Genomic DNA, 27968 nt, shown 5'->3' with positions numbered 1-27968 from the left:
CTTAAAGTATAATAATAGTAATAAAAAGAAATAGGTGAGGGGAGAATGTAGACCAGGTTTCTTTGGATAGATTTGAAAGTGTGAGCTTTTACACATCTGAGTAAAATTTTTTCTCATAAAAGATCTTATACCCTCAAGGTGTGAAACTCCAGGAGGGATACAAAAATCTATTCAGCCTGTAACCTTCAGGAATATAATCAAATATTATATAAGTAATTCAATTCAAAATGTTATGGAACTTTTTGTTGTTTAATAGATATAGAGCTTCAGTTTTGCAAGATGAAAAAGTTCTGGGCTGGGAGTGGTGGCTCATCCCTGTAATCTCAGCACTTTGGGAGGCTGAGGCAGGAGGATTGCTTGAGTTCAGGAGTTTAAGACTAGCTTGGGCAACATAGTTGTTAGCAGTGGCAAGTATCCAAGTCACAGGTCTGCAAAGTATGTTACAGCAGAACATATCAGTATCCGTACAGGTCTACAGCAACCTCAATTCTTGCCTCCTCAGAAGAAAAAATTTGACTGAGGAGCATAAGGCAGAAGGAGAGATCGAGGCAAGTTTTAGAGCATGAGTGAAAGTTTATGAAAAAGCTTTAGAGCAGGAAGGAAAGAAAGTACACTTGAAAGAGGGCCAAGCAGACAGCTTGAAAGTCAAGTGCACAATTTGACCTTTTAACTTGGGATTTTATGCATTGGCATACTTGCAGGCTCTTGCATCCCTTCTCCCAACTCCTAAGATCTTATTGGGAAGCGGCTGATCACCAGTTTCAGGTGTTTTCTATCTATTAGAAGACAGCCTTTCCCTGGTGCCAGCTGTGACCAATTATTACTTTAGAGAGACAGTTAACAACCGCCTAACCATCACCTGATGGTCACCCAACGCTCCTGGTGTGTGTGAGGCGGGGGGGCCCTCTCCCACCCTGCTCATACCACACTAGCTACCCACTGTAGCATAGTGAGACCCTGTCTCTAACACACACAGGCACACACACACACACACACACACATACACACAAAGCCTAGCACGGTGGTGTGTGCCTATAGTCCCAGCTACTTGGGAGGCTGAGGCAGGAGGATCACTTGAGCCCAGGAGATTGAGGCAGTGAGCTATGATTGTGCCACTGCACTCCAGCCTAGATGACAGAGTGAGAACGTGTCTCAAAAAAAAAAAAAGTTCTGGATATTGGTTGCGCTTAACACTACTTGAACAGTACACTTAAAAATGCTTAAGATGGGCCAGGCACGGTGGCTCACACCTGTAATCCCAGCACTTTGGGAGGCCAAGGTGGGTGATCACTTGAGGTCAGGAGTTCGAGATTAGCCTGGCCAACATGGTGAAATCCCGTCTCTACTAAAAATACAAAAATTAGCCAGGTGTGGTGGCACCCACCTGTAATCCCAGCTACTCAGGAGGCTGAGGCAAGAGAATTGCTTAAACCTGGGAGGTGGAGGCTGCAGTGAACTAAGATCGTGCCATTGCACTCCAGTCTGGGCGACAGAGTGAGACTCCATCTCAAAAAAAAAAAAAAAAAGGCTAAGATGGTAAATTTTATGCTATGTTACTTTATCACAATGAAAAATAAAAATTAAATTAAAAATATCTTGGGACTCCAAAGGAGGCTAATTTATCCAACAGTCAGAGGAAGTGGTCTCTGAGTTAAGGTTAAGCCCAGAAGCATGGGTGGGATGGTGACAATAGCAGCTAATGCTCTGTCCTGAGCCTTTCATGTACATGAACTTGATTAAACCTCTCTATACCCCACCAGATGGATGCTATTATTCTCTCCAGTCTGACTCTGGAATCCAAGAGAAAGGCAGAATTATTTGATTTATCTTCTGGTTTAGCTCTTTAAAAATATCAGATGCCAGAATATTCCCATAGAATGTCCAAATCAAGAGAAGAGAAAGAAGTAAATGTAGGTTTCTGTAGTCAATTGTATTCACGTGGAGATATGTTGTTTACAGCTTTAAATAGTGTTCAGAAAACTCCAACAAAGGAATGGGCATCTTACAAATGTTTGTACGTATGTAATTATGATACTCATCTTTTGAATCTATAAAAATTAGAAATGTCCCCAGAAAGTTTTGCTAGACAATAGAACTAAAAATATAACAGCTACAGCTATCATCTACTCAATGCTTGGTTTCATTTGACAAAAAAGTAAGTATTCTTAAAATTTTTTTTAAATAAAAGAGCTTCTGAAGTGGTGACTTCTGCATGCCTGAGCCCGGCAACACTCCACAGCACCCCTCCTTCCTCTTCTCCGCACGAGCCAGCCTTGGTTGCGTGACTACCGTCCCAGTCCAATCAGACGCAGAATAAAAATGAAAAGGTTGATGATGTCCAAGTAGATGTTCAGGGCAGCAAAAACATACTCTTCAGGATCCAGGGAATAATGGTGGTGCCCTCCCAGCATGAGCTGCACATCCATCACCAAGTACTTGAAGAAAAGGAAGAATTAGCTACTTAAATTGTACATTTCTATGAAATAAGTGTCTCAAATGATCTGGAAAAAAATATTTTAGCATCAGGAGAAACACTGTCGAAAGTCTGTTTTGGGCTGAATAAGTTATTCTTACAGCCCCAGTCGGTCACTGGGTCCCCAAGTTTGTAGTCTATAAAAGCAGGTGCCTCACCTGAGCTGCAAATCCCTTCTCCCCCCCTTTCTCCCTGTGTCTCATGTCAGCACCTTTGGAAGGAAAGAAAGCTAAGGTGGCAAATTATTCCAATTTGCCCAAGACTGATATTCTGGGAAAGTCCTCAGTCCCAGGCAAACTGGGATAAATTCATCACCTTTATAAAAAAGGAAAAAAAAAAAAGCCCCAATGGCAAAGCATGCAGCTTTGCTCTCAGCCTTCATCTATCACCCTGGAGTCCCAGCTCCTATGCAGAAGTGGTTTTCTTTCCCTTCACTCCCCAAATCTCTGGCTTTAATTTATTGCTTCTTGTAAGAGGGGATATAATGACTCTCAATCATTTCACAGACATGCATGGGATGGTTAGGACTGTAGCTTCTCGGGAGAGGTTATGTGCTTGAGGGCAGACAGGAACATGGGAGAGTGAGATGAGCTCAATCCAGTGGTGCCCTGCCTGTCCAGGAGGATCAGGGCTCAGGATACCACCCAAGACACAACCAACCCACAGGGAAGCCCCAGCCAGGATTCAGACTCCTGTGAGCATTTGGGAGTGAGGCACCCTGCCTAACCCCATGCCCCCCAACTCTGATAGTTAAGCTTCCCCCAAAATTCAATTTCCTTTTCCAGCAATTTGTTTGGCATTGCATAGACCTGTTTGAGTCTACAATCGTTTTTATTCTGCCTGCAAATGGGAAACAGAAACATCAACATACTTTTGCATGGAAACGTTGTTTGCAAGCATCAGTACAGCAAGCATCAACACAAAAGGTCTGAGATTGTAGGAATAAAGGAAAATGAATGCAAATAATTTCCCTTTATAATAGGAAAAGAAATGAGAAAACTGAAATGTATATGCTTAACTTTGTCTACACCCATACCACCCTAAATACACCCGATCTCGTTTGAAATGTATACGCTTAACCTTAACCTCCTGGTGTGAATTTTTCTAACGTTTGAAAGATATAACACAATCCCAACAACAATAAAAAGGAAGCAAAATGTAGATAGTTTTTATGCCTAATGATAATATATGGGGTTCATTACACCATTCTCAATACTTCTGGATATATTTGGAAATTTTGAAAATAAATAATATTAAAAAATAAAATCTTGGCTGGGCACAGTGGCTCATGCCTATAATTTTGGGCACTTTGGGAGGTGCCAAGGCAGATAGGATTGCTTGAGCTCAGGAGTTTGAAATTAGCCTGGGCAACGAAGCAGGACCTTGTCTTTACTAAAAATAAAAATGAAATCAGCCAGATGTGGTGGCATGTGCCTATAGTCCCAGCTACTGGGGAGGCTGAGCTAGGAGGATCACTTGAGCCCAGGAGATAGGGCTGCAGTGAGCCGTGATCATGCCACTGCACACCAGCCTAGGCGACAGAGCAAGACCCTGTCTCAAACAAACAACAAAACCCTGAAAGAAGTGATATGATAAAAGCATGAAATGGAATTCCATGCAGCCCTTGAAAAAGATTAGTTGGACCCAGGTCTGCTAATATGCAGAAGCCATTATTTTTAAGTGAAAAAGCAAAGGCAGGACATTATACATAGCATAGCTATGTTTGTGTAAGAAGAAATGGTGCCTATGTGTAAAGAAGTTCTAAAAGGATTCCAAGAAACTGTTAACAGTTGTTCCTTCTAGGGACAGGGGATAAGAGAGAGATTTTAATTTTCATTTTATAATCTTCTATGTTGTTTGAATTTTAAAATGTGTGCATGTATTACTTTTTAAATAAAACATTCCTTAAAATAGTTTTAAAGATACAACAGCAAGAGATGGGACTAAATGGAAGGAAAGACATTCCCAGATACATTAGCAGTGACCTCCACCGGTTCTCTAGGAGAAGTTTCTATTGTGAAAGAATAGAAACTGGTCTGGAGGGAGAAACAAAAAAGAAACCACACCCCTGCTATAGTAAGTTTCAAAGCTTATAAATAATTCTTCATTCTTTTCTGAAATATTCACTGTTTCAACAAAAGTGATGTTTTCGTGGATCTGGAAGACCATCTGGCTCTCCTAAGGGTAATGGCTTTAAATATGATCCTTTAAAAGGGAGCTGAAGAGTTTCCAGTGAATTCCTAACCCCATGTGACTCCAGGCCTAGCACAAGGGCTTGTCAATGCACATACCACACTCTTACCAAAGAGATGGAGCAATGGACTTACGAGTGAGAAGAGCACAGTTCCGAGTCCAGCATACAATAGATGCAGCCACTGCAAAGAGAAAAGATACGGCTGTAGATGAAGAAAAATATTTGGAATAATGAAAGGGGCCACTTAGGTCACTGCTGCCAGATAAGGAACCAATATTAAGAAAGCTGAATCTATGGGGGAATTCATCTTTTCTTTTTTTTTTAATTAAATTTTATTTTCTTTCAATAGCTTTTGGGGAACAGGGGCTTTTTGGTTACATGGATAAATTCCTCAGTGGTGATTACTGAGATTTTGGTGCATTCGTCACCTAAGCAGTATATACTATATCCAATATGTAGGCTTTTTACCCTCACGCCCCTCCTACCCTTCCCCGCTAAGTCCCCAAAGTCCATGATAGCATTCTTAGTCAACAGCACCCACTCAATTCCAATAAGCAAGCAAATAAAAACTAAGCTTGCACATGCTAAATAATATTCACCAAGTAAATGCTAAACGTCTCATGCGTGGTAGGGCAAGTAGAATGTATTAGATGTATTTCACTTCGTGCCCCATCCACATAGACCTTCTAGAGAATCTGCCCTCTCCTCTCAATTCATGGAACAGGAAGCCTTGGGGTCATAGTGACCTTTACACATCCTAGCTAGAGTTGATTGACAAAGCAGTGGAAGACCCCAGCTCCAAAAACAGTGAGTCTGATGACTGATCAGGGACTTCTGATATGTGAGTGGGCTTAGACAGATGCACCAGGCCAGCTGGAAATCAATTCTCATGATAGAGGGAACCAAGTAGCAGAGGCTGTTGTACCTTTAGTGCGTGCTGGCACTATTATTGCTATAAGCAGAGGTGGCTAGTCAACTCAGCCACAGAGAGGAAGGCAGGGTTTTCATTCCTGGGAATCCCAGTTCTTCTTCCCACCCAGGAGGTCTATGAGTTTCTCTGGCTCTTTGCCTCAAGCTAGTCTGAGTGGTATCTGTTCCTTGCAACACAAACAGCCCTGGTCAGAATATGGAACTAGTCTAAATGCCAAATGGCTTAGTTCTATTGGGGAAGAGGATTAAAAAATGGAGTACAACATCTGAAAAAAATATGGCATTAACTCTTCAGGATGAGAAAGCTGGTTCTGAGAGGGGTGGGCAAAGCACTGCCAGCTTTCAACAAGGATAGGTTCTTGGTGAAGATGATCAGAAGCCAGTGACACAGTCTGGGAGACACAGTATTTCCAGACTGAGCTAATAGTAAGAAAACACCTGATCATAGGAGTCCAAAGGTTTCAAAATTGCCAACATCCAACAAGCATGTAGACTTAGGGAATGGCTTCAACAAAGTCTTCCATTTGAACACATGTGCAAGATTGTAGATATTTGTGAAAGAAAATTTAGAATGGGAATTAAGATCTATCTGTCTAGTAGGAAACAGTTTTTTAACTTCACCTAAGTTATACTGTAAAGACCTATGGAACCCACCTAATATCTGCATTATTACTACCAATATCTCTGCTGCCATTAATAAGCGGAGAGCTGGGGCCTTTTAAGGCCCATCTTTGTGATGCCTTTGAGTTTATCTCTGAAGTGCAGGTGCCACCTTCCTAGCTCTAAGCCTATGGGGTCATTCATAACACTAAACCAATCCAGGAAGAACTGTTGATTCTATGTATGTCTGAAGATTGTGTAAATAGTCCACTTGTTGCCAAAGAAACTCCTTGGTTCAGCATTGGGACCAAGTTGGCCTTAAGGTTTTAGCCAAAAGGGTCCCAGGCCCCAGACCAGCTCTCAGTGGATCTGGCCTCCAACAGGGCCTCCACATAGGGGCCACTCACAGATTGCCAACACCAGGCCAGATCACACCTCTCGGTCTCTACAGCCTTTCAGAGTCAGTCCATGGAACGTGCAATGATGTGGGAAGAGCATGGTCACTCGAGTCACCCTGACCTGGCCTCAGTGCCACCCCAGCCACTCACTCCCTGTGGGATATAGATGAATTATTTAATTTATCTGAGTCTCTTTTCTTATCTATAAAATAGATGAGCTATGTACTTTTCAGGAATGTTGTCAGAATTGAATGTGATGTTTTGTGAAAAACACATAGGCCTATGTCCAATATCTAGTAAGAATTCAATGACTATATTAAAGCAAAAAAAAAAAAAAAACTAGAATTGGAAAATAAGGAGCCTCCTCTAGGCTGCTATCAGAAAGGCCCAAACAAGCCTTTCTGTACCACTCCTGGTACTTCAAACAAGCAGCACCCAAATATAGGAGAAGGAATCTGGCCTGCCCTCATGGGTAGGCTCACCTCGAGACCCTCTTGGAGAAGGACAACTGTCTAGGGTTGTAGCTCAATATTCATGCACCAGAGCTTCTGTCCATGGTGCCTCCTAACGACCACTGTGGGGGCCACTAGGATCCGTCTCACAGACCTTCATTTACCAGGAGGGGAATGGAACTGACCACAGGCACAGATGCTGTGCTGTGCAACCCATTGCAGTTTGCACTTAGGCCATGCTTCCCACTTCTCAGTCCTTGCTGGGAGCAACAGGGCCCTTCCTGGAAGACACGGGACCACCCTGATGATTGACTTTAGCTCTAGGACTTCCTGATGGCCTTGCTGAGCCGCCCTCAGACCACGCCATATTTAGAATGCTCCCACCCAGCCTCCTCTCCCTCTCCTTCACTCGAGGCCTGATATGCCGTCATGGTCTGACAGCTCCCCCAGCTGTTGGCTCCCTGCCCCTTTTCTCTCATAGGCATTTCTCCTACTAAAATCCTTGCACGCTTATCCCCAACTCCATGTCTGCTTCTCAGAGGACCCAGACTAACATAACCAGCACTTCATCTATATGTTTAACAATTCTCTGAGGTTTCCCAGTAAGATCTCACTTACATATGATCGCACGAAGATTAAGATAATTCCATAGATTAAAAGCACGAAGCAGAAAACGAACAGTGCTCCATTTAGCAAGGTAAAATCCCACTGAGGAAACATAAGCAGCATAAACAACTCAGTTATTATCTATAAGAAATTTTAGGATGTTTAAAGATGCATCTCATACCCCATAGAAACTGGCCCATTGCTAATAATTTACCCTGATCAATTCCAAGAACCACGGAAATTCATTAGCTCCAACCACTAAAAAATGCTACATAAAAAGTGTTATATTGACTGGGAGAAAAAGGTAGAAGTATGGGTGAAATGCCAGTAGCCATGAGTTGATAATTTTGGAAACTGGGTAATGGGTACTTGGGGTTTCATTACATTATTCTATTTTTGTACTTATATGAAATTTCCCATAAAAAATACATTGAATAAGTAGGATGTATATTTGAAGATATAGGATGATCATAATCATTCATATGTTCAAAAGCATGTACATAGAAAACATTAACGGAGTGAAATATACCAAGATGTTAACTGGCTATCTTTTTCACATTTATATGCATACGTTTTAACAAAAGTATATACTAAGCTTTCAAAAGTTACTGCTAATGATTCTTTTGTAATTTGGAAATGTATAGTTGTGATTTTTGTTTTTTTCTTTATAAATCAGTGACCCAAATCAGCCTGAGGAGATTAAGGGTTTCTTAAGAAAGAGGATGTTTATCTTCTGGCCAAAAAAAAAATTAGATTATGCAGACAAACAAGAGCCTTTAATTCAGTATATTTTCTTGCAGGAGTATTTTCCTAATTATTTTGTTTCCCCCTTTTTCTCCCTACCCTTAATACACCAAGAGAATAATCCAAAACACTGGTTCCCTGAGTGCTGTTCTCAGACCAGCAGCATCAGCACCACCTAGGAAATTCATATTATCGGGCCCCACCCCAGACCTACTGATGCAGCGACACAGATTGCAGGGCCCTGCAATCTGTGTTTCAACAAGGCCTCGGGGTGATTCTGGTGCATGATAAACTCGGTCTAGGGCTGTGCTTTCACTACAGTAGCCACATATGGCTGTTGAGCGCTTGAAATGTGGCTGGTCTGAATTGAGGTGTGCTATAAGTGTAAAATACACAACTGGATTTCGAATTTCAGCTCAAAAAAAGTAAAATATCTCATTCATATTTGGGTTATGTGGATTACAGGTTAAAACGGTAATGCTGCATATATATATGGTTAAATAAAATATACTATCTAAAGAATGTCACCTGTCCCTTTTGACTTTTTACTGTAGTTACTAGAAAATTTAAGATTATACGTATGACTTGCATTTGTGGCTCACATTATACTTCTCTTGGACAACCCAGGTCTGGAGAGCAGTAAATCTGGCTTAGGACAATGAAACCCTAAGGCTTGCTCCTTGTTGGCAGAAAGAAGATGTGACTTCATTAAGGAAGGATAACTGGGGTGAGGTAAATTCAGGTGGGGAGCCCTGTCAGCTCTGACCAAGCCCAAGAGAGAGCAGGTTCCAAGTCACACCTGTGGTGGGTTGTCAGCTTCAGAGGCCCACGGAGCAGGCAGTCACTCTGGGGTCCAGGTGACAGTCATTCAGGAACAATGGTGGACAGTAGCATCCCCACCCCATCCTCGCCCTGTCCCCTTCTTGGCCAGTGCCAAGAGCCCACAAACCACTGTCACATCCCATATTCCCAGGCCCCACTTTAGAGAGAAAGGCAGGGAGACAGGGAGGCTGAGCAGCTGAGCGTTTTGTATCCACATGACACTATCACCCAGCCCAAAGGAACTGCTTCAACTGTGAGGTCCAATTGTAGTTAAACCAAATGGACATTTAGTTAATTTTCTCCCTGCTAAGTGGACAGTTGCAGTTCATGAAAAACTCAGACTCATTGTGTTCCTACATTTCCTCTGCACCGCTTGGGTTGTGGTTGGACTGAATTTTGCCATTCCCAACACATAACTTAATAAGGGAGAAAAATGTGGTTGACCATGGGTTCAGCTGCCTTTCAAAGTCATCAATGTGAATATCATCTTTAAAATATTTTCCGGCTGGGCATAGTGGCTCATGTCTGTAATCCTAGCACTTTTGGAGGCGAGGAGGGAGAATCACTTGAGCCTAGGAGTTCAAGACCAGCCTGGGCAACACAGGGAGACCCCTACTCTACAAAATATTTAAAAATTAGCCAAGTGTGGTGGCAAATGCTTGTAGTCCCAGCTACTTGGGAGGCTGAGATGGGAGGATCACTTGAGCCCTGGAGGTAGAGGCTGCAATGAGCCATGTCTGCACCACTGCACTCCAGCCTGGGTGACAGAGCAAGAGCCCATCTCAAAAATAAATAAACAAACAAACAATAAAATAAAATACTTTGCAATGTAATATTCACTCCCCTGAACCCAGGTCATAGGTTATCTGTGACTTAAAATACTAATGGGCTTTTTAAAAAGTATTCTGGCAGTTTAGAGAAATTTTTTTTTTTTTTTTTTTTTTTTTTTTTTTGAGACGGAGTCTTATTCTGTCACCAGGCTGGAGTGCAGTGGCACGATCTCGGCTCACTGCAACCTCTGCCTCCAGGGTTCAAGCGATTCTCCTGCCTCAGCCTCCTGAGTAGCTGGGACTACAGGCGCCCGCCACCACACTCAGCTAATTTTTGTATTTTTAGTAGAGATGGGGTTTCACCATGTTGGCCAGGATGGTCTCGATCTATTGACCTTGTGATCTGCCCGCCTTGGCTTCCCAGAGTTCTGGGATTACAGGCATGAGCTACCGCACCTGGCCAGCTTAGAGGATTTTAAATGGCTTAAGGAATCTGTGCATTCAACAGTGGCCCACCTTACTCATTGCAAAGAAGCCTATCTATTTACAAATAGGCTGGTTTCTACAAACGGCCAGCTTTAAGATGGCAAATACTGATCTCATCATGAATTAAAGTTGAATCTCTAACTTTTGATACAGTTTGACTAAATACCTAGTAGATCCTTCTGTCTCTCTGACACTTCTTTTTCCACCAGGAAAAGGCTAAAATCCTGCATGTGTATAAGATCTTCCTTATGATGTGTGCCAAACAGCTTGGGAAATGCACTCCCTTCTGTGTAAGTTATTTACCTAAGGCCAGCCCATGCTTTACAAAAGGAAATTGACCAGGACTGAAAGGAGGGGCTGCAGGCAATGCTGCATCAGATCTCAAGAACACCCTATGGTTGGACAGAGACTGAGCCATCTCACAATTCAACTGAAATAATCTCGAATTATGAGATGTTCTCTGGGACATCTTGGCATTTTGGAGCCTGGTAAACTGTACAACTTTTAAATTTTTAAATTCCCTGTATCAGTCAGGGCCCCAGCAAGGAACAGATGACACACTCAAATAGGATGATTTGAGGAGGGTTTGTTTGTAAAGGAACTCTCCACAGAAGTGTCTGCAGGCAACCAGAACAGGTAGTGAAGTAAGCTAGTCTGGCAGCCAGCCAAACAGCTGTTACCAGCCCCAGGCCCAAAGGGGAAAGGAGAGGGGGCAGTTACAGAAGCCCAGAAGGTTGTGTTGAGTTGGCCACCTTGTGACAGGCAGTGAATCTTGCTAAGGCACACCGTTAGCCCAAGAGGAACTTGTCATTGGGAGGAAGCCATAGGAATCAGTACCTCTCTCTTCCTGCCTCCTGTCTCCAGCTGGAACTCCCCATTGGCCAAAGCCCATGGAAAGCCCTAAGGCAAGAGGGCCCTGGAGATGAGACCTCCAGGACTGAGAGAGCAGAGGAAGGCATAGGAAAATGGGCTGGGGACAAAGGGACATACCTGGCACACTCCCTTCAATAATACCTACTTTTGTTTGTAGAGCAAACAAAGTGAGTGCTAGCGTCACCAGAGTGGTTGCAGCTGTTGCCCATAACACTTCCTCGGCCTTGTAGAAACTAAAACCAGAGACTGTGATTATTGTTCACATACATTCCAAGAAAAGCATACACAAATCAAAGGAAATGTGTATCAAAGACTTACACTGATATGGCTCCTAGCAGCAGACCTTGCAGAGCTGTCTAAAAACAAAATTCACAATAAATCAGACGCCTGCTTCCTGAGGCATGGGGGCGAGGCCCAGAATCCAGAAGAGGTGATTTGAGGGGTGTGCTTCTGAGCAGGGTCTAGGGAGCAAGGGGGAATATGCACAGCCTGGTTCACACAGCCACTGGGCAACTATGGGGAATGAAGAGAATTCAATATTTCTGTAACATCCTCCCTATGATGGACAAGAGAAAATTATTTATTAGTAAACATTTCTTTGAACACAACAGTAACTTTACATACTCAGTGAATTAAACATGTATTAATTATGAATGTAGAAACCAAGGTAAAAAGGTTCATTTGTAGACCATATTGTCATTCATCAAAGGGGGCCACCCACGCCGTTATCGATGTTTCATCAGGACAGGATATGCGGTATCTAAGCTTCATAACATTCTGGGTACAGACACTTTCCACGGCACCTGAGGGACAGCCTTCCAACCTCAGACATGGGATGAGAAACAAGGTCTTCCCAGTGCCGGAGATGGGACTGGAGGGTAGATACTGGCAGAGCAGAGTGTGGAACTGCGCCTGCAGGTGCCAGTCCCGGGCTTAGGAGGACTGTCATCACCCAAATAGAGCCAGGGGTGCAGGGAAAGGTGGGATAGGGGCAGAGGCTGAGAGCCAGCAGGCAGTCAGGCTGAAGGATGAGACCAAGGCACTGAGGTTGTGCCCAGGCCCACAGTCAGGCTCACCAAGGCGTGAGGACGACAGAGCAGTGGCTGCAGGGCTGAAGTCATGCCCAGCTCCAAGGCTGCTCTGCCAGAGGCAAATCCAGAGACTGGGCTGACCCACTGGTCCACAGGCAGAGCCGGGAAAGACTCCTCCAGTCTCCAGGGGTAAAAATGAGGGCCCATCCTAGTACGAGGCCTGCGAGAGAAGGCTTTGAACTCCCACTGGCCAAGGATGGCCAGGAGCAGAGGCTGGGAAAGAAGTGGAGTCTCCAAAGTCCTGGGTCACCCCTCTGGCATTTCCAAACCCAGTGGGTAATCGCCTGATTCTCTACTTTGTACAACTTAACGAAGTAGGCTATCTCTATTTCCATTATAGGGAAAACAGTGTACCTAGTCTCCATACAAATGATATTTAATAATGTGCTCACTTCCAACCTTCCTCTCCAGATGACTTTCTTCCTCTTATAGTGGATCCGTTGCTTCCTATTTCTCCAGCTCCAGCAGCACATGAAGGAGGTGTGCATGTGTGTGGTGTGGGTGGTGTATATGTGAGTTTGTGAGTGAGGTGTGTGTGGTGTGTGTGCCTGTGTGTCTGTGTAATATGTGTAAGTGTGTGAGTGTGCATGTGTATGTGGTGTATGTGGTATGAGTAGTGTGTGTAAATGTGTGGTGTGTGTATGACTGTGTGTGTGTATGTGCTGAGTGGTGTGTGTAAATGTGTGGTGTGTGTATGACTGTGTGTGTATGTGCTGAGTGGTGTGTGTAAATGTGTGGTGTGTGTGACTGTGTGTATGGCGTGAGGGGTGTGTGTGGTGTGAATGGCGTGAGGGGGTGTGGGGTGTGTGTGACTGTGTGTTGTGTGTGTAAATGTGTGACTGTATGTGTAATTGGGAGCGACTGGGAGGAGACAGGGAGAGAGAAGAGGAAATGGTTTCAAGCTAGAAAATGGCTTTCGGTTTTTGAAAGAGTGGAAGAGAATAGGAAGAGGCCGTGGAAGTCACAACTGTCTGAAGACTTCAAGAGCTCAGAACATGGGCTCAAGAGGCCAAAATTCTATGGGACAAAAGCTGTTGTCAGTGAAATATGTTTTCCTTTTTTCCTCAACTCTTTTTCTGAAATGGGCTTTTTCCCATATATCTTCTAACCCTTGGGCATTACGTTAAGTCTGGAAAACATAACTAATGCTTTGCCCCTGTATAATATCTCTTCTTTTAAGCCGTTACTTGCTTTGAGATAAACAGCAAAACCTCAGAGATGAGAGCTTCCTTGGAGACCAATAACTTTTATCTCTTGTAATAAACGTTAAGGCCATTTAAAATTTTTAAGTAAAAAGCTCAAACATTTCTAGGAAACCAGCACGCCCTCCTGTCGCCCTTCCCCACCGTCTCGGCTCCCAGATTTCTGCCTCCGTCTGGCTTCCAGCCCCGCCCCGTTCTGAGTGTGATCTGTGCTGTCAGTGCAGGAACTGGGACACCCACTGCTGGCCTGGGCAGTGAACAGGGTACCCACACCAGCTAAGGAAGCCTCCTCCATGCTTTGGCAGGTGAGGAAATGTCCAATCGTGGACAGCAGGCAACCCGTCTTCTCCAGCCTCAGGAGCCAGCTATTCCTCCCAGCATGTAAATCCCCAGGGTACTGGTGCTGAGTCTCACCGACGGTCACGTGTTCATGCTCGCTTTGACCACCAGGGGGCGCAGAACCAAGCCTAGGCTCCAGACGCGTGCATAAGACTTGATGCATTTTGTGCACTAATCTAACCATTATCTTTATTTTTCTAGCCCATTTTTCCTTTCATCAGATTTCTCCATTAATTGATCTTATCTTCGTATATTATGGATATTTTTATAAGCCACCTCAAGTCTGATTTGGAATCAGATGGGGAATAAATCAATTGGTAAATCAATCTTCCCGTGAAAGAATGATCAACACTGCTTGGGAAGAAATGCCAACCTTCCCAAAAAAAGAATCGTTTGCTGGCCTGGCGCGGTGGCTCACATCTGTAATCCCAGCACTTTGGGAGGCCGAGGCGGGCGGATCACCTGAGGTCAGGAGTTCCTAGACCAGCCTGGCCAACATGGTGAAACCCCATCTCTACTAAAAATACGAAAATTAGCCAGGCGTGGTGGCGTGCACCCATAATCCCAGCTACTCGGGAGGCTGAGGCAGGAGAATCGCTTGAACCTGGGAGGCGGAGGTTGCAGTGAGCCGAGATCGTGCCATTGCACTCCAGCCTGGGCGACAAGAGCGAGAGACTTCGTCTCTAAAAAAAAAAAAGAAAGAATTGTTTGCTGACAACCTCCTGAATCATACTGAGACGGTTCTGGGTTTTCATAAGAGGACCCAAACACTCTCGGAGTTACTATCTGTGAGCTTCAGAGAGACCACACCCCCGGGAGGCAAGAGGTTTGGCCTGACCCGCCTGACTCCTGAAGGATGCCGGGTCCCTGGGGAGGAGCCCTGCGACCTTTGGGGAGCTAAGCCCTGAGTTGGAATGCAGGGAAACTGGTGGAAATTCGAGTTCTATTCAGGTTTAGAAAAATCTAGGAGCTTCAGGTACCTGCTGAGAGCTGGCACGATCCTGGGGTTTCTGTGGGCAGCACAGAAAGGAATTGGCTGCAAGAAAGGGAGCCACCCTGGGTTCTGTGGTCTAGGGTGGCACCAACGACAGAAAATGGGCAGATGTGGCGAAGCCTTGTGAGTGGAAGCCACCACAGTGAGGCGCTGGAGAACCCGGAACCCGGGACCAGGAACCAGGCCGCAGTTAAATCAGGAGAGCCCTCTCAGCCCCTGACTCTGCTGTGCTGGAAAAGCCCTCGTGAGCTGAGATGCATCTCAAGCTGTGGAAATGAGGGAGAACCTAGCTCAGAGATGGGTTCTGCTCCCGGTAGGACTTGAAGAAGAAATAAAATACATTTTACAAGAATAAAGAAATATAAACTTCTTGCACACGACTTTGTGAACTAGACGTGGAATCCACTCTCCATAACAAAATGTGTTTGCGCCTGAGAGGGGTCCCAGCAATAGACAGGTTAACTGTTCCTGAAGTGCAGCCCAGACTCGGGAGTGTGCGCCCCCAGGTGCCCTTATCAGAGGCAAGTGTGCCAGCACGAAGTCGCCCAGATCCCCAGATCCCCTAATCAGCTCAAAGGGTGTGAATACCATCTCATAAGTTTACTACTTCATTACAAACAAAATTCCGCCAAGAGAACGTTTCACAAGTAATTTCTATCTGTATTGTTCCACAGGAAGAGTTTCCACAATAAAATGAGTGAATTTAATAACGTGAGTGAACTAGAACAGGTGCTGTCAAGGTTTACTTACAAAGAATCCCAGGAGAATGTAATTTGCAGGCACCTGACGGCGGAGATTCCCACAGCAAGCAAGTATAATAAGTACGGCAAAAAATGCTGGGCTGGAGGATAATTTAAAACCACGTGTTATTTGCTTTCACAGACTATATCATAGCATATATTATACAGAGATAAATAGATGTAGATATAGATCATAGTAATACTTACCATGATCTTACTTATCTCATAGTATTATAAACAAAAATGTTAATTATTATTTTTGCCTTTTCGTAGTTTTTTTTTTTTTTTTTTTTGAGACAAAGTCTCGCTCTTGTTGCCCAGGCTGGAGTGCAATGGCGTGATCTCGTCTCACTGCAACCTCCACCTCCCAGGTTCAAGCGATTCTCCTGCCTCAGCCTCCCGAGTAGCTGGGATTACAGGCACCTGCCACCACGCCCAGCTAATTTTTGTATTTTTAGTAGAGATGGGGTTTCACCATGTTGGCCAGGCTGGTCTACGAACTCCAGACGTCAGGTGATCCACCCACGTCAGCCTCCCAAAGTGCTGGGATTACTTACAGGCGTGAGCCACCGCGCCCGGCCTTCTTAGCTTTTAAAATTAACTTTTCTCATTTCCATCCACAGATAGCTTATGGGGCATTAAAATATTTTTATTTTAAAATAATTATAGATTCACAGGAAGTTGCAGAGAGATAAAGAGGTCCCGTGAAATCTTCACTTAGTTTCCCCCAGTGGTTACATCTCATGTATTTATAGTACAGTACCAAAACCAGTAATTTGACATTGATACAGTGTATATATCATCTATGTCATCGAATTATGACACAAATCTATGTGCAGATGCATGTAACCGCCATCACAATCAAGATTCAGAACTATCTCTTCAAGAAAACACGCACAAAGACCTCTCTTGTACTGCCCCAGCCCTGTATAGTGTAAAAGTCACCAGTGCCAAGATGGAGTAACTTAGGTCACACCCAGAATGCAGCCAGAGGTGATGAAGGAGGGGATCTCGTATATCTGAGATAAGAACTAGCCCAAAGACCTTTTAAAAACCCGCAAGAAATTTCTATATGCCCCACATGTCCCTACGTGTCCTGCCCACATGTCTACAACAGGGTATATCACAAAAAATTCCTCAAGATCGCAGCATTCCAGCCAAGCTGCTCTCACAAAAACACTTGCCTGGCAGTGGCTGTCTCCACCAATGAGTTAGCACCAGCTCCCGTGACAAGCCCCTGTGACCAGTGATCTTTGTTTCAAAATAATTTACATAGACTTCTCTTTGCCTTTTAAAGGCTTCCTCTTATCCCAACCTCTCCATCATCCATCATGGCCTGTGTATCCCACCTCTCAATGCCCCTGCCACTTCTGAATACACTCTGCAGGAAGCCTCTCTCTCTATCGTTAATTTAGGTTGACAATAGTAACACCCAAACCCACACACTCAACCCTAACTCCTGTCAGCCATTGATTTGTTTATTTTTCATCCCTATAATCATATCATTTCAAGAATGCTGTACCTTATACCTCATTTTGAATAGTAAAAGAATCTCAGGCAATAGACAGTAGAAAAAACACATTGTATTAAGTCCAGTGATACTTACAAGATTGCATAGATGAACCAGGGGTTTTTGAGCACCCAAACTTTTAAAGCCTCCCTGTTTAAAAAAAAATTTAATACAGTTTTACACAATAAATATTTCACTAACTAATATGATATTTAAGTAGAAGTAAAGCAATATCATGAGAAGAAAGGAAGAAACCCTAACTGATGAATAATGACAGATGGGGAATGAAACAGTGAAACATTCTTTTTCTTAAAATAGATATATTCATAATAAGTTATAAGTAAAATTTGGATGAATGAATGTCCTAATAAAGGTTTTTATTTTTAAAATGCTGAGATTGATATGTGTGCAAAGCAAAAGAACTCAACTTCTCATGTTTGTTTTATAAATATAGATTTTCTTAGGATATATTTAAGCAGTGACAGATCATAGTCCCTCAAACAAGTTCTTTTTTTTTTGTTTTTTAGAGACACGGTCTTGCTCTGTTGCCCAGGCTGGAGTGCAGTGGCATGATCGTGGCTCACTGCAGCCTTGAACTCATGGTCAAGCGTTCCTCTTGTCTCAACCTCCTGAATAGCTGGGACTACAGGCATGTGCCACCACATCTGGCTAATTTTTATTTTTATTTTTGTAGAGATGGGGTTCTCACTATGTGGCCCAGGTTGGTCTCAAACTCCTGGCCTCAAGCAATCCTCCCACCTCAGCCTCCCAAAGTGCTGGGATTACAGGTGTGAATTACTGCACCCAGACCCTCAAATAATTTCTGAATTTAACGCTGTTCCAGCCTCCAAGGTCTCCATAATCTCACCTTTTTTTTTTTTCCCTTGAGAGAGCGTCTCGCTCTGTTGCCCAGGCTGGAGTGCAGTGGCTCAATCTTAGCTCATTACAACCTCCACCTCCCAAGTTCAAGCTATTCTCCTGACTCAGCCTCCTGAGTAGCTGGGGTTACAGGCATCCACCACCACACCTGGCTAATTTTTGTATTTTTAGTAAAGATGGGGTTTCGCCATTTTGGCCAGGCTGGTCTCAAACTTCTGACCTCAAGTGATCCGCCCACCTCAGACTCCCAAAGTGCTGGGATTACAGACGTGAACCACCACGCCCAGCTCACCTTTTCTTCTCTATCCAGTTTTAACTGTTGAAACAGCTCAGGAAAAAATAAAAAAGAAAGCAGTGTCCAAAATAAGAGTTTAAAAAAAGTTTTTTTGCTTCGGTTAGGAAGTGAAAGTAAAATTCTAGAAATCAACCACCACCTTGGTCTAGGAGTTGCCTCAGAAAAACAAAAACAGACAAACTGTCTTTAAATGATCAAAATTAAATTAAGCTGATTCAATAAAAATTAATGTGAACAACCTAACACTTAATTCTACATCAGTCATAAAGACTTACCAGAAAATAAACACACCGGTAATTACTGCAGTGAGCAACAACTGAACTGACAGGAGGAGGAACACTTTGATAATGAAAGCTGAGGAGACAGAAACATTATTTTTATGACGCAATAGTCAAAATAACAATATAAATGTAATGACCTATTTTTGATATTTAATGAAAGAAATTTTTTTTTTGCTCTTTTTTTAGGATGGGAAAGGCAGTGCTAGTTTACAGTCAGCAAATAGAATAATAACAAAAATGCAGCTCTATAGAACTTTTAGAGCACACTCAATCCAGATGGTTGGATAGAGGTGTTTTATTGGAGATCTGATGGTTTATCCATGGGAGCTCCAGAATTTTCTCTTTTTTATTTATTTTTCTTTCTTTCTTTCTTTTTTTTTTTTTTGGAACAGAGTCTCACTGTGTTGCCCAGGCTGGAGTGGAGTGGGACAATTTCAGCTCACTGCAACCTCCACCTCCCGGGTTCAAGTGATTCTCATGCCTCAGCCTCCTGAATAGCTAAGATTACCACCACTCCCAGCTAATTTTTTTTTTTTTGTATTTTTTTAAGTAGAGATGGGGTTTCACCATGTTGCCCAGGCTGGTCTCGAACTCCTGACCTCAGGTGATCCACCTGCCTCGGCCTCCCAAAATGCTGGGATTGTAGGCATGAGCCACCATGCCTGGCCAAAGTCTAGAATTTTCAAGACAAACTCAGGAATTTAATTCCTTGTCATGCACACCCCATCCTCCTTAGGATCAAACATGATTTGAAAGCCTCACCATGTCACAGGCCCATCATTAGGGATCCAGCAACACTACCTCCCTGCACCGGAGAGCAGCAGTGCCTCAGGACTGCAGAGAGAGGGGGCGTCTCCCTGGAGATGGACTTGGGCTGCAGAGAGTTTGTGGAGCTTTTCTGCCACTTTTCTCTCCAGCCTACCCACCTGTAGTAACTCTCTTCTCTTCTGCATCCTGATGCAGAAATAGATAACTTGGTGAACTGTACATGAGACCAAAGAGTTCCAAGAGAATGACAGGCCAACATACAAGGCACAGCACGTGGGCACCTCTTTCTGCTTACGTCCTGAGCCCTCTGAATATGGCACTGGCAATGGCAATTTGCCTTTTGTGTGGCTTTATCCCAATTTCAAAGGAAAAAAAAAGAAGTAATGCTGCTTAAAATTAACTTATAGGATCGTTGACTGTCCTTTTGCTGGGCAGTTTCTATGCACAGGAAGTATGACAACAAAGCAGTGGGTCTAAACTGTCTTAATAAAAATATGAGAACATATATTACCAAGTGTATGCTGCCTACATTAAAATATTCATTTAGCTCACATTAATTTGGCATCTGCTATGTAGCAGGGACTGTGGGGGAACAAATATTAAATGTGGCCCAGGCTCACAAGAACAGACATAGAGATCAATGGAATCAAAGTGACAGTCCAGAAACAAACCTTTATATTTATGGTCAATTGATTTTTAACAAATGTGCCAGGAAAATTCAACGAAGAAAGAATAATCGTTTCGACAAATGGTGCTGGGAAGACTGGATATACACCCACAAAAGGATGAATTTGGATCCCCAACTAACACCAACCACAAGCCATAACATGGAGTCATAATGGCCATAACAGCCTCAGCTACCATCTCACTGTAAGTGAATGAGAGCCCCCAATTCAAGACCAGCACAAGAGTTGACGAACTGAGTCAACCCACAGAATTATGAGAGATAACAAAATGGTTGCTGCTTTTTTTAAGTGGGCAAAGGATTTGAATAGACATTCCTCCAAAGAAGACATATGAATGACCAATAAGTAGAAGAGAAAATTCGCTAATGAAATGCAAGTCAAAAGTACAATGAGATAATACTTCACGAACACTAGAATGGCTATAACCAAAAAGACAGACAATAACAAGTGTTGACAAGGTTGCAGAGAAACAGGAGCCCTCATATATTGCTGCTTGGAATGTAAAGTGGTGCAGCCACTTTGGAAAAGTTTGGCAGTTCATCAAAATGTGAAACACAGAGTTATCCTATGGTTCAGCAATTCCTGGGTATCTACCCAAGAGAAATGAAAACATATCTCCACACAAAAACTTGAATATGAATGTTGATTGCAGCATTATTCAAAACAACCCAAAGGTAGAAAAAATCTAATTGTCTGTCAACTGAATAATGTATAAACAAACGTCTTCTATTCAGGCAATGGAATTGTATACAGCCCATTCATAAAAGGAATGAAATACTGACACATGCTACAACATGGGAGAACCTCGAAAACATTAAGTGAAAGAAGGAAATCACAAAAGACCACATGTTGTATGATTCCATTTACATGAAATGTTCAAAATAGATTCACAGAGAGGTCTGAAAGTAGATCAGTAGTTAGCAGGGGTTTGGGGGAGGGAGGATGGGAGTAACTGCCAATGGGTATGGGTTTCTTTTCTTTTTTTTTTTCCTTTGGTAAAGATGGTGTTTCACCATGCTGCCCAGGTTGGTTTTGAACTCCTGACCTCAAGTGATCTGCCTGCCTCGACCTCCCAAAGTTCTGGGATTACAGGCATGAGCCACTGCGCCTAGTCTGGCTATGGGTTTCTGTTTGAGGTGATGAAAATGTTCTAAAATTGATCATGTTGATGGTTATCAACTCTAAATATGCAAAATACCAGTGAATTGTACACTGAAAAGGGATTTTTATGATTTGCAAATTATATCTCCATAATGCTGCTTTAAAAAATTACAGCCCCCATAACTCAATCCATTACCCTGCTATACTTTTCCTTTTCTCCACAACACTTTCATATTTTCATATACTGTATTTTTTTTTAATTGGACAAAGGCCAGCCTCTGCCCTTCAGGAGAGGCACATATAAATAACTGACTCTTACACTGGCAAGGAGGCTCTACATATTTTTCAATTAGACCTGAAAGACTAATTCGATTAGACTCCTTAAGCCTCATTTTCTCACATGTAAAATGGCAATACAACTTTTGTATTTGTATGTTGTTGTAAGGATGAAACGCAATAGCGTTGCCCTTGCACAACACCGTGTAGGCCTGATATTGATCTCAGAGACAGCCAGGTGCTTACTGACATCCAATATCCCTGGCTTCCTCACTATTTGACCCAGATCTTGTTAAGGGTGGCAATGGGCTCAGCTGAACAACTCCAGATAGAGGTGGCCATGTGATACAGGTGGGTCAATGACATGGCATTCAAAACTCTGGGTGTGGTTTCTAGAAATGCCTCTGAAAAAAAGACTGGTTTGGTCAACTCTCAGGATACCTGCAGCCCTCTCTTGGCTCTACTTTGCCTTTGGCTGTTTGCCTTTTCCTTCTCCTACCTCAAAGGCTAGAGCTTCAAAAGGCAGCTTTCCAGCCACAGGAAAGGAGTGGTGAGGCCCACAGGGAGACCAATAGGATTCAAAGCTCACAGTCCACCTGCAAGTTGTCCAGGCCCTCAGAAGGCCTAAGGGTGGCAGAGTGGACACTTTAAAACTTAAGCCAATATTATGGTATCACCTTGTATACAAGTAAAAACATTTTATGAACCATGACTAATTCATATTTCCTTAAAAAAAAAAAGTTATTCACCATATGTTTCTTATGAGTTTCTGAATGCCCTGGACAACTTAGAAGCAGTCAATTATAGCAGCCCTACATCATATTTTATGAGAAAGCATGACTCAGAAAAACTAAAAACAAAATTATATCTGACAATCTACTCTGTGGAAACATTTTAAGAGAACATGTGCTCTTCTCTTCTAAAAAGGTAATTTCTTTATTCTCACCTCTGCGGACAAATGCGTCTGAGAAAGGATTGCCTAAAGTTGCATTGCTATCACCTGGGGTGACGTCATCTGAAATTTCTACCACATAGGTATTCGACTGCTCGGTGTCCTTTGGCCGTGGCTTCTCCTGAGTTTCTAGTGGCCCAGCTGAAGATGAAGGTGTGTAGCGCTCACCAGATTGGGACTGGATGCTTTTATCTGCTGCTTCCCGAATCAGTTGTCGATGATCTCCAGAACCAAAGTCTATTCGTTCGCTGACCTCCAAGTCCAATTTCCTAGAGGAGAAGAATTGTTTTTCATGTCCTTATGATCACACCTCTACAACCTTAGCATCCTCAGAATCATCAGGCGATTTCTTCTTAATTTTAACTGGCTTGGCTCAGTACTTACCAAGTTGGTGCTTAGTAAATATTTGTTAAATGAATGATAACATTTAAGATGAAACCCATAGAGTAAAATAATTTGATTATATTATGAAATTAATTTTTTAATAAAATTTATTCAGCAAAAACTTAATGAGTGCCAAGCATGAAGCTGCCCTTGCTGTCTCTGCCCTCAAAGAGCTTACATTTTGGAAGAGAGTATAATCAAGCAATCATATAAAAGGCAACATAGGTTGTGCGCGGTGGCTCACGCCTGTAATCCCAACACTTTGGGAGGCCGAGGCGGACGGATCACCTGAGGTTGGGAATTCAAGAGCAGCCAGGCCAACATGGTGAAACCCCATCTCTACTAAATATACAAAAATTAGCCAGGCATGGTGGCAGGCACCTGTAATCCCAGCTACTAGGGAAGCTGAGGCAGGAGAATCGCTTGAACCTGGGAGGCAGAGCTTGCAGTGAGCCAAGATCGTGCCACTGCACTCCAGCCTGGGAAACAGAGCGAGACTCCATCTCAAAAAAAAAAAAAGGCAATATAAGCAGACCAGGAACATTGGAGGAAGTCCTGAGACCCCTGAAGGAAATCTGGAGGAACTTGGAGGGAGTAGAAGAGGTTGTCAAAAGCTTCCAGAGAAACTGAAAGTTAGGCCATGGCTGGAAGCGAGTAGGGATTAGTCAAGTGAAGAGATGGAGAGAGGTTTTCCAGACAAGGAACCAGCCTGGACCAGGACTGGAGAAGGCAGGGAGGGCAAGTTCCAGAAATGTACCTGGAGCAGGGAGTTTGAAGGGGAGAGTGGAATGAGGTTACACAGAGAAGTAGTGGGCATGCCTCTGAGAGGCTGGCAAGCCAAGTTAAGGAGTCTGGACTTCATCCTGAAGGCCATGGGTGTGATTGGCAGAATGGCAGTCCCCTAGTGATGTCCACGTCCTAGTTTTTGGAACCTGTGTCTGTTATCTTGCATGTGAAAAGGAACATTGCAGGTGTGATTAAGAAAAGGACTTTGGGATAGGGAGATTATCCTAGATTATCTGGGTTGGCCCAATCAAATCACAAAGATTATTATGATCATAGGTATAACAAGGTGGCAGGAAGAGCAGAGTCAGAGAAGGAGATGTGACAACAGAAGTAGAGGTCAGAGTGATACAATTGTTGTCTTTGAAGATGGAAGAAGGGGGCCATGAGCCAAGGAACACAGGTGGCCTCTAGAAGTTGGAAAAGGCAAAGAAATGGCTTTCCCCCTACAGCCTCCAGGAAGGAACCAGCCCTGCCAGAACCTGGATTTTAGCCTAGTGAGATTGGTTTTAGGCTTATGACCTCCAGAACTGTAAGATAATAAATGTGTGTTGTTTCAACTCATTCAGTTTGTGGCAATTTGCAACAGCAGCAACAGGAAACTAATACAATGGGGAATCAAGGAAGGTTTCCCAGCAGGGACCCATGGAGATCTCCTAGAAAGAAAGGTTACTCTAGGTAGTGTGGAGAATGGGCCAGACTAAGACAAAGTGAGGCAGAGACCAGAAATCCAGATATGAGATGGCAGTGGGCTTTGCCACAGTGCCTTCCAGCCTGAACACAGTTCTTAAGAAACTACTACTAGGCCGGGCACGGTAGCTCATGCCTGTAATCCCAGCACTCTGAGAGGCTGAGGTGGGCAAATCATGAGGTCAGGAGTTTGAGACCAGCCTGGACAACACAGTGAAACCCCATCTCTACTAAAAATACAAAAATTAGCTGGGCGTGGTGGCACGCTCCTATAGTCCCAGCTACTCAGGGGGCTGAGGCAGAAGAATCACTTGAACCTGGGAGGCAGAGATTGCAGTGAGCTGAGATCACACCACTGCACTCCAGCCTGGGTGACACAGTGAGAGTCCATCTCAAAAAAAAAAAAAAAAAAGAAAGAAAGAAAACCACTACTAAATGGACAAAAAACTGCAAAGAAAAAGGCCCCTATTAACCTTCTGGGTAACATGAAGTCTCAGGCAAGCCCCTGCTGCTGGCCTCCGGTTGCACGGAGAGTCATGAAGGGGCTGAGACAGCAAAGACTCAGGCAAGCTGAAGGCCAAGTAGGAAAGGCATAAATAGAAGGTCTGAACAAAATGCCAGGTCTTGGAGAAGCAGATGCAGTGTGGGAAAGATGTCCCTTCTCCTCAAATTAATCTCCAAATTTTACAAAATTCATTGGGATTTTTTTTTCAGTACTTGAAAATATAACTCCAAAGTTTATCAGAAAGAGTAAAGGTGTGAGAATAATCAAGAAAAAAATTAGAAGGAGGAGGATTATGGTGGAGGGGATGGTGATTTACTTTTATCAGAAATCAAAAGATTATAGAGCTTTATAATTAAAACTGTAGTAATAGTGTGGCAATAGATAAATTGATCAATAAATAGATCAATGAGTTGGAAGAGATTCAAGAAACAGACTGATGTACAAAGGAGAATTTAATATTTGATAACGGTGAAATTTCAAATTATTGTCCCATGGTGGGGGAAAAATTAGCTATGTACTTGGAAAACAAAATAGAGTTTAATAGCTATTTCACATCTTATACAAACATCCATGCCAGATGAACTAAAGATATTATCATGAGTAGTAATAGCCATAGATATTCTACAAGAAAATACCAGGAATATTTGTGTAAGTCTTTGCAAGAATGATACCATATAAGAACTGCTTTGGCCGGGCCCGGTGGCTCACGCCTGTAATCCCAGCACTTTGGGAGGCCAAGGCAGGTGGATCACCTGAGATCAGGAGTGGGAGACCAGCCTGGCCAACGTGGCAAAACCCCGTCTCTACTAAAAATACAAAAATTAGCCGGGCATGGTGATGGGCGCCTGTAATCCCAGCTACTTGGGAGGCTGAGGCAGGAGAATCGCTTGAACCCGGGAGGCAGAGGTTGCAGTGAGCCAAGATTGCATCATTGCACTCCAGCACGGGCAACAAGAGCAAAACTCTGTCTCAAAAAAACACAACTGCTTGGCAGATTTGGGGTACAAGAGTGCTTTAGACACCATTACAAATATTAAATGCAAAATTTTTTTTTTTTTGAGACAATCTCCCTCTGTCACCCAGGCTGGAGTGCAGTGGTGCAATCTCGGTTCACTGCAAGCTCCACCTCCCGGGTTCATGCCATTCTCCTGCCTCAGCCTTCCAAGTAGCTGGGACTACAGGTGCCCACCACCACGCCCAGCTAATTTTTTTTTTTTTTTTTTGTATTTTTAGTAGAGACAGAGTTTCACCATGTTAGCCAAGATGGTCTCGATCTCCTGACCTCATGATCCGCCCGCCTCGGCTTCCCAAAGCGCTGGGATTACAGGCGTGAGCCACCGCGCCCGGCCAAAATGCTAAATTTTAAGTGTAATATTTGTGATATTTACTATACTGTAAGAAGAACTTTAACAAAGAAAAGATGGGCAACCCAGTAAGAAGATGAGAAAAGTCCAGGCACAATGACTTACAACTGTAATCTCAATGTTTTTGGAGGCCAAGGTGGGAGGATTGATTGCTTGAGTCCAGGAGTTTGAGACCAGCCTGGGCAACATAGTGAGATCCCATTTCTAAAAAAAAAAAAAAAAAAAATTTGCCAGGCATGGTGACATGTGCCTGTAGTCCCAGCTACTCAGATGGCTGAAATGGGAGGATTTCTTTAGCCCAAAAGTTCAAGGCTGCAGTGAGCTATGATTGTGCCACTACACTCCGGCCTGGGCAACAGAGCAAGATCTTGTCTCTAAAACAAAGAGAGAGACAGAAAAGAACATAAATAGGCAATTCATATGGTCAATAAACTTAGGAGACGATACCTCACAAATAACCAAAGAACTGCAAATAAAAACAAGAAAGACTGGCAAAGATTAAAAAGATAAGTCTCAGAATTGCAAGGCTGTGAAGAGATAGATAATAGAGAATCCAGGGCCACAAAATGACCTCCATAGACCCTATACATGTTTGTGTTCATGGGTCCTTTCCTCCAAAAAAATACTAAAAATTATATGTTATGAGTGCATTGGTATAAAGATGAATATAATCCTCTCTGGAGTCATTATATATTATATATTCATTATTATATTCACTTTTTTCTCCTGCTTTAAAAAATTAAAATGTGTTTATGGCCCCTAAAACTATCCTGAGTCCCTAAAACTATCGTGAGTCCTAGGCACTGGGCCTACTTGCCTAGTAAGTATCAGTCCTGGGATACTTACTTACACCTTCATGGGGGCATAAACGTTTTGGGGGTGGGTGGCAATTTAGCAGCATCTATCAGAATTCAAAATGTGTCTTACTTTAGACCCAACAGTTACATTTTTAGAAACTTATCCCATAAACCTTTCCATACAAATACGCAAAGATACATGTATAAGGAAGTTCATTACACCATTCATTGTTCATAACTACAAAAAATTTTTAAACAGTTTAAATATCCATCAGCAAGGGAATGGTTAAATTCATTTTGGCACAGGAAAAGGCAGATATATATGGATTGATGTGGAGAGTTCACTGTTACACACTTTTAAATTTAAAAGCTAACATTAGAAAATAACATTGAGCAAGATCACATTAATGTTGTACATACAGCCACACATACACACACTTCCCGAGACTGGAAAGATATACTATAAACTGTTCATATGATCATCTCTAACCCAGCAGAGTTGGGAAACACACTCTGAATAGTATGAATTTTTACAATAAACATCTATTACTTATATAATAACAGAAAAATATATTTACATTGTGAAGAGAAAAGGAAATGTTTCTCTTTTTGATAAAGTTTGGACTCCTCCGAGGAAAGCAGTCTTCACGCAGAGCTGAGAGGCACTAGAAGATGCTCAGATAACCAAGTTGATTTCCTCTCCAGTGTCTTGCAAATCAGAAGGGAGAGAGGCAGCAAGATTTTCAAAGCACTCAAAAACAAAAACAAAAACAAAACAAAGCCACAGGCAACTGAGTTTTCCTCATGCAACTATATTTGGCTGGTGTCCGAATCACAAAATGAGGCTTTCACTTGGTCCTCAAGTAGCTCTCCCAGCTCCTGAGCCAGTGGTCAGTCATCCAAAGCCTGGGCAGGCGCTGGAACTGAGAGGCAATGTTCTGAGCGACAGTTAGGAGAGTGGCAGTTGGAGCATGGGTGGACCT

General features: G+C 43.1%; 1 protein-coding gene across 3 annotated transcripts; it reads right to left on the bottom strand.

Annotated features, from left to right (window-relative positions):
- Positions 1-1909: 1909 nt before the first annotated feature.
- Positions 1910-27968, bottom strand: TMBIM7P (protein lifeguard 1). 3 transcript variants are annotated; one of them, XM_009243021.2, is made up of 10 exons: positions 27564-27946; positions 22457-22731; positions 18674-18752; positions 17321-17374; positions 15725-15815; positions 11667-11704; positions 11494-11581; positions 7666-7755; positions 4801-4848; positions 1910-2435 (listed from the first exon to the last, which is right to left on the bottom strand). In XM_009243021.2, coding segments are annotated over exons 1-10 (915 nt in total). In that variant the 5' UTR covers positions 27566-27946; the 3' UTR covers positions 1910-2285. The 3 variants fall into 3 exon arrangements, 2 of the variants coding, with proteins under 2 accessions (XP_009241296.1, XP_054415463.1); XM_054559488.1 differs by lacking the exon at positions 7666-7755 and having other exon boundaries at positions 27564-27942; XR_008527115.2 differs by lacking the exons at positions 1910-2435; positions 4801-4848; positions 7666-7755; positions 11494-11581; positions 11667-11704 and adding exons at positions 11711-11904; positions 12832-13300 and having other exon boundaries at positions 27564-27968.

The sequence above is a fragment of the Pongo abelii genome, chromosome 6 (assembly GCF_028885655.2).
Source record: "Pongo abelii isolate AG06213 chromosome 6, NHGRI_mPonAbe1-v2.0_pri, whole genome shotgun sequence".
Taxonomy (NCBI): Eukaryota; Metazoa; Chordata; class Mammalia; order Primates; family Hominidae; genus Pongo; species Pongo abelii.
Note: the sequence above shows the minus strand (reverse complement) of the source record. Positions and strands in the feature narration are given on the sequence as shown.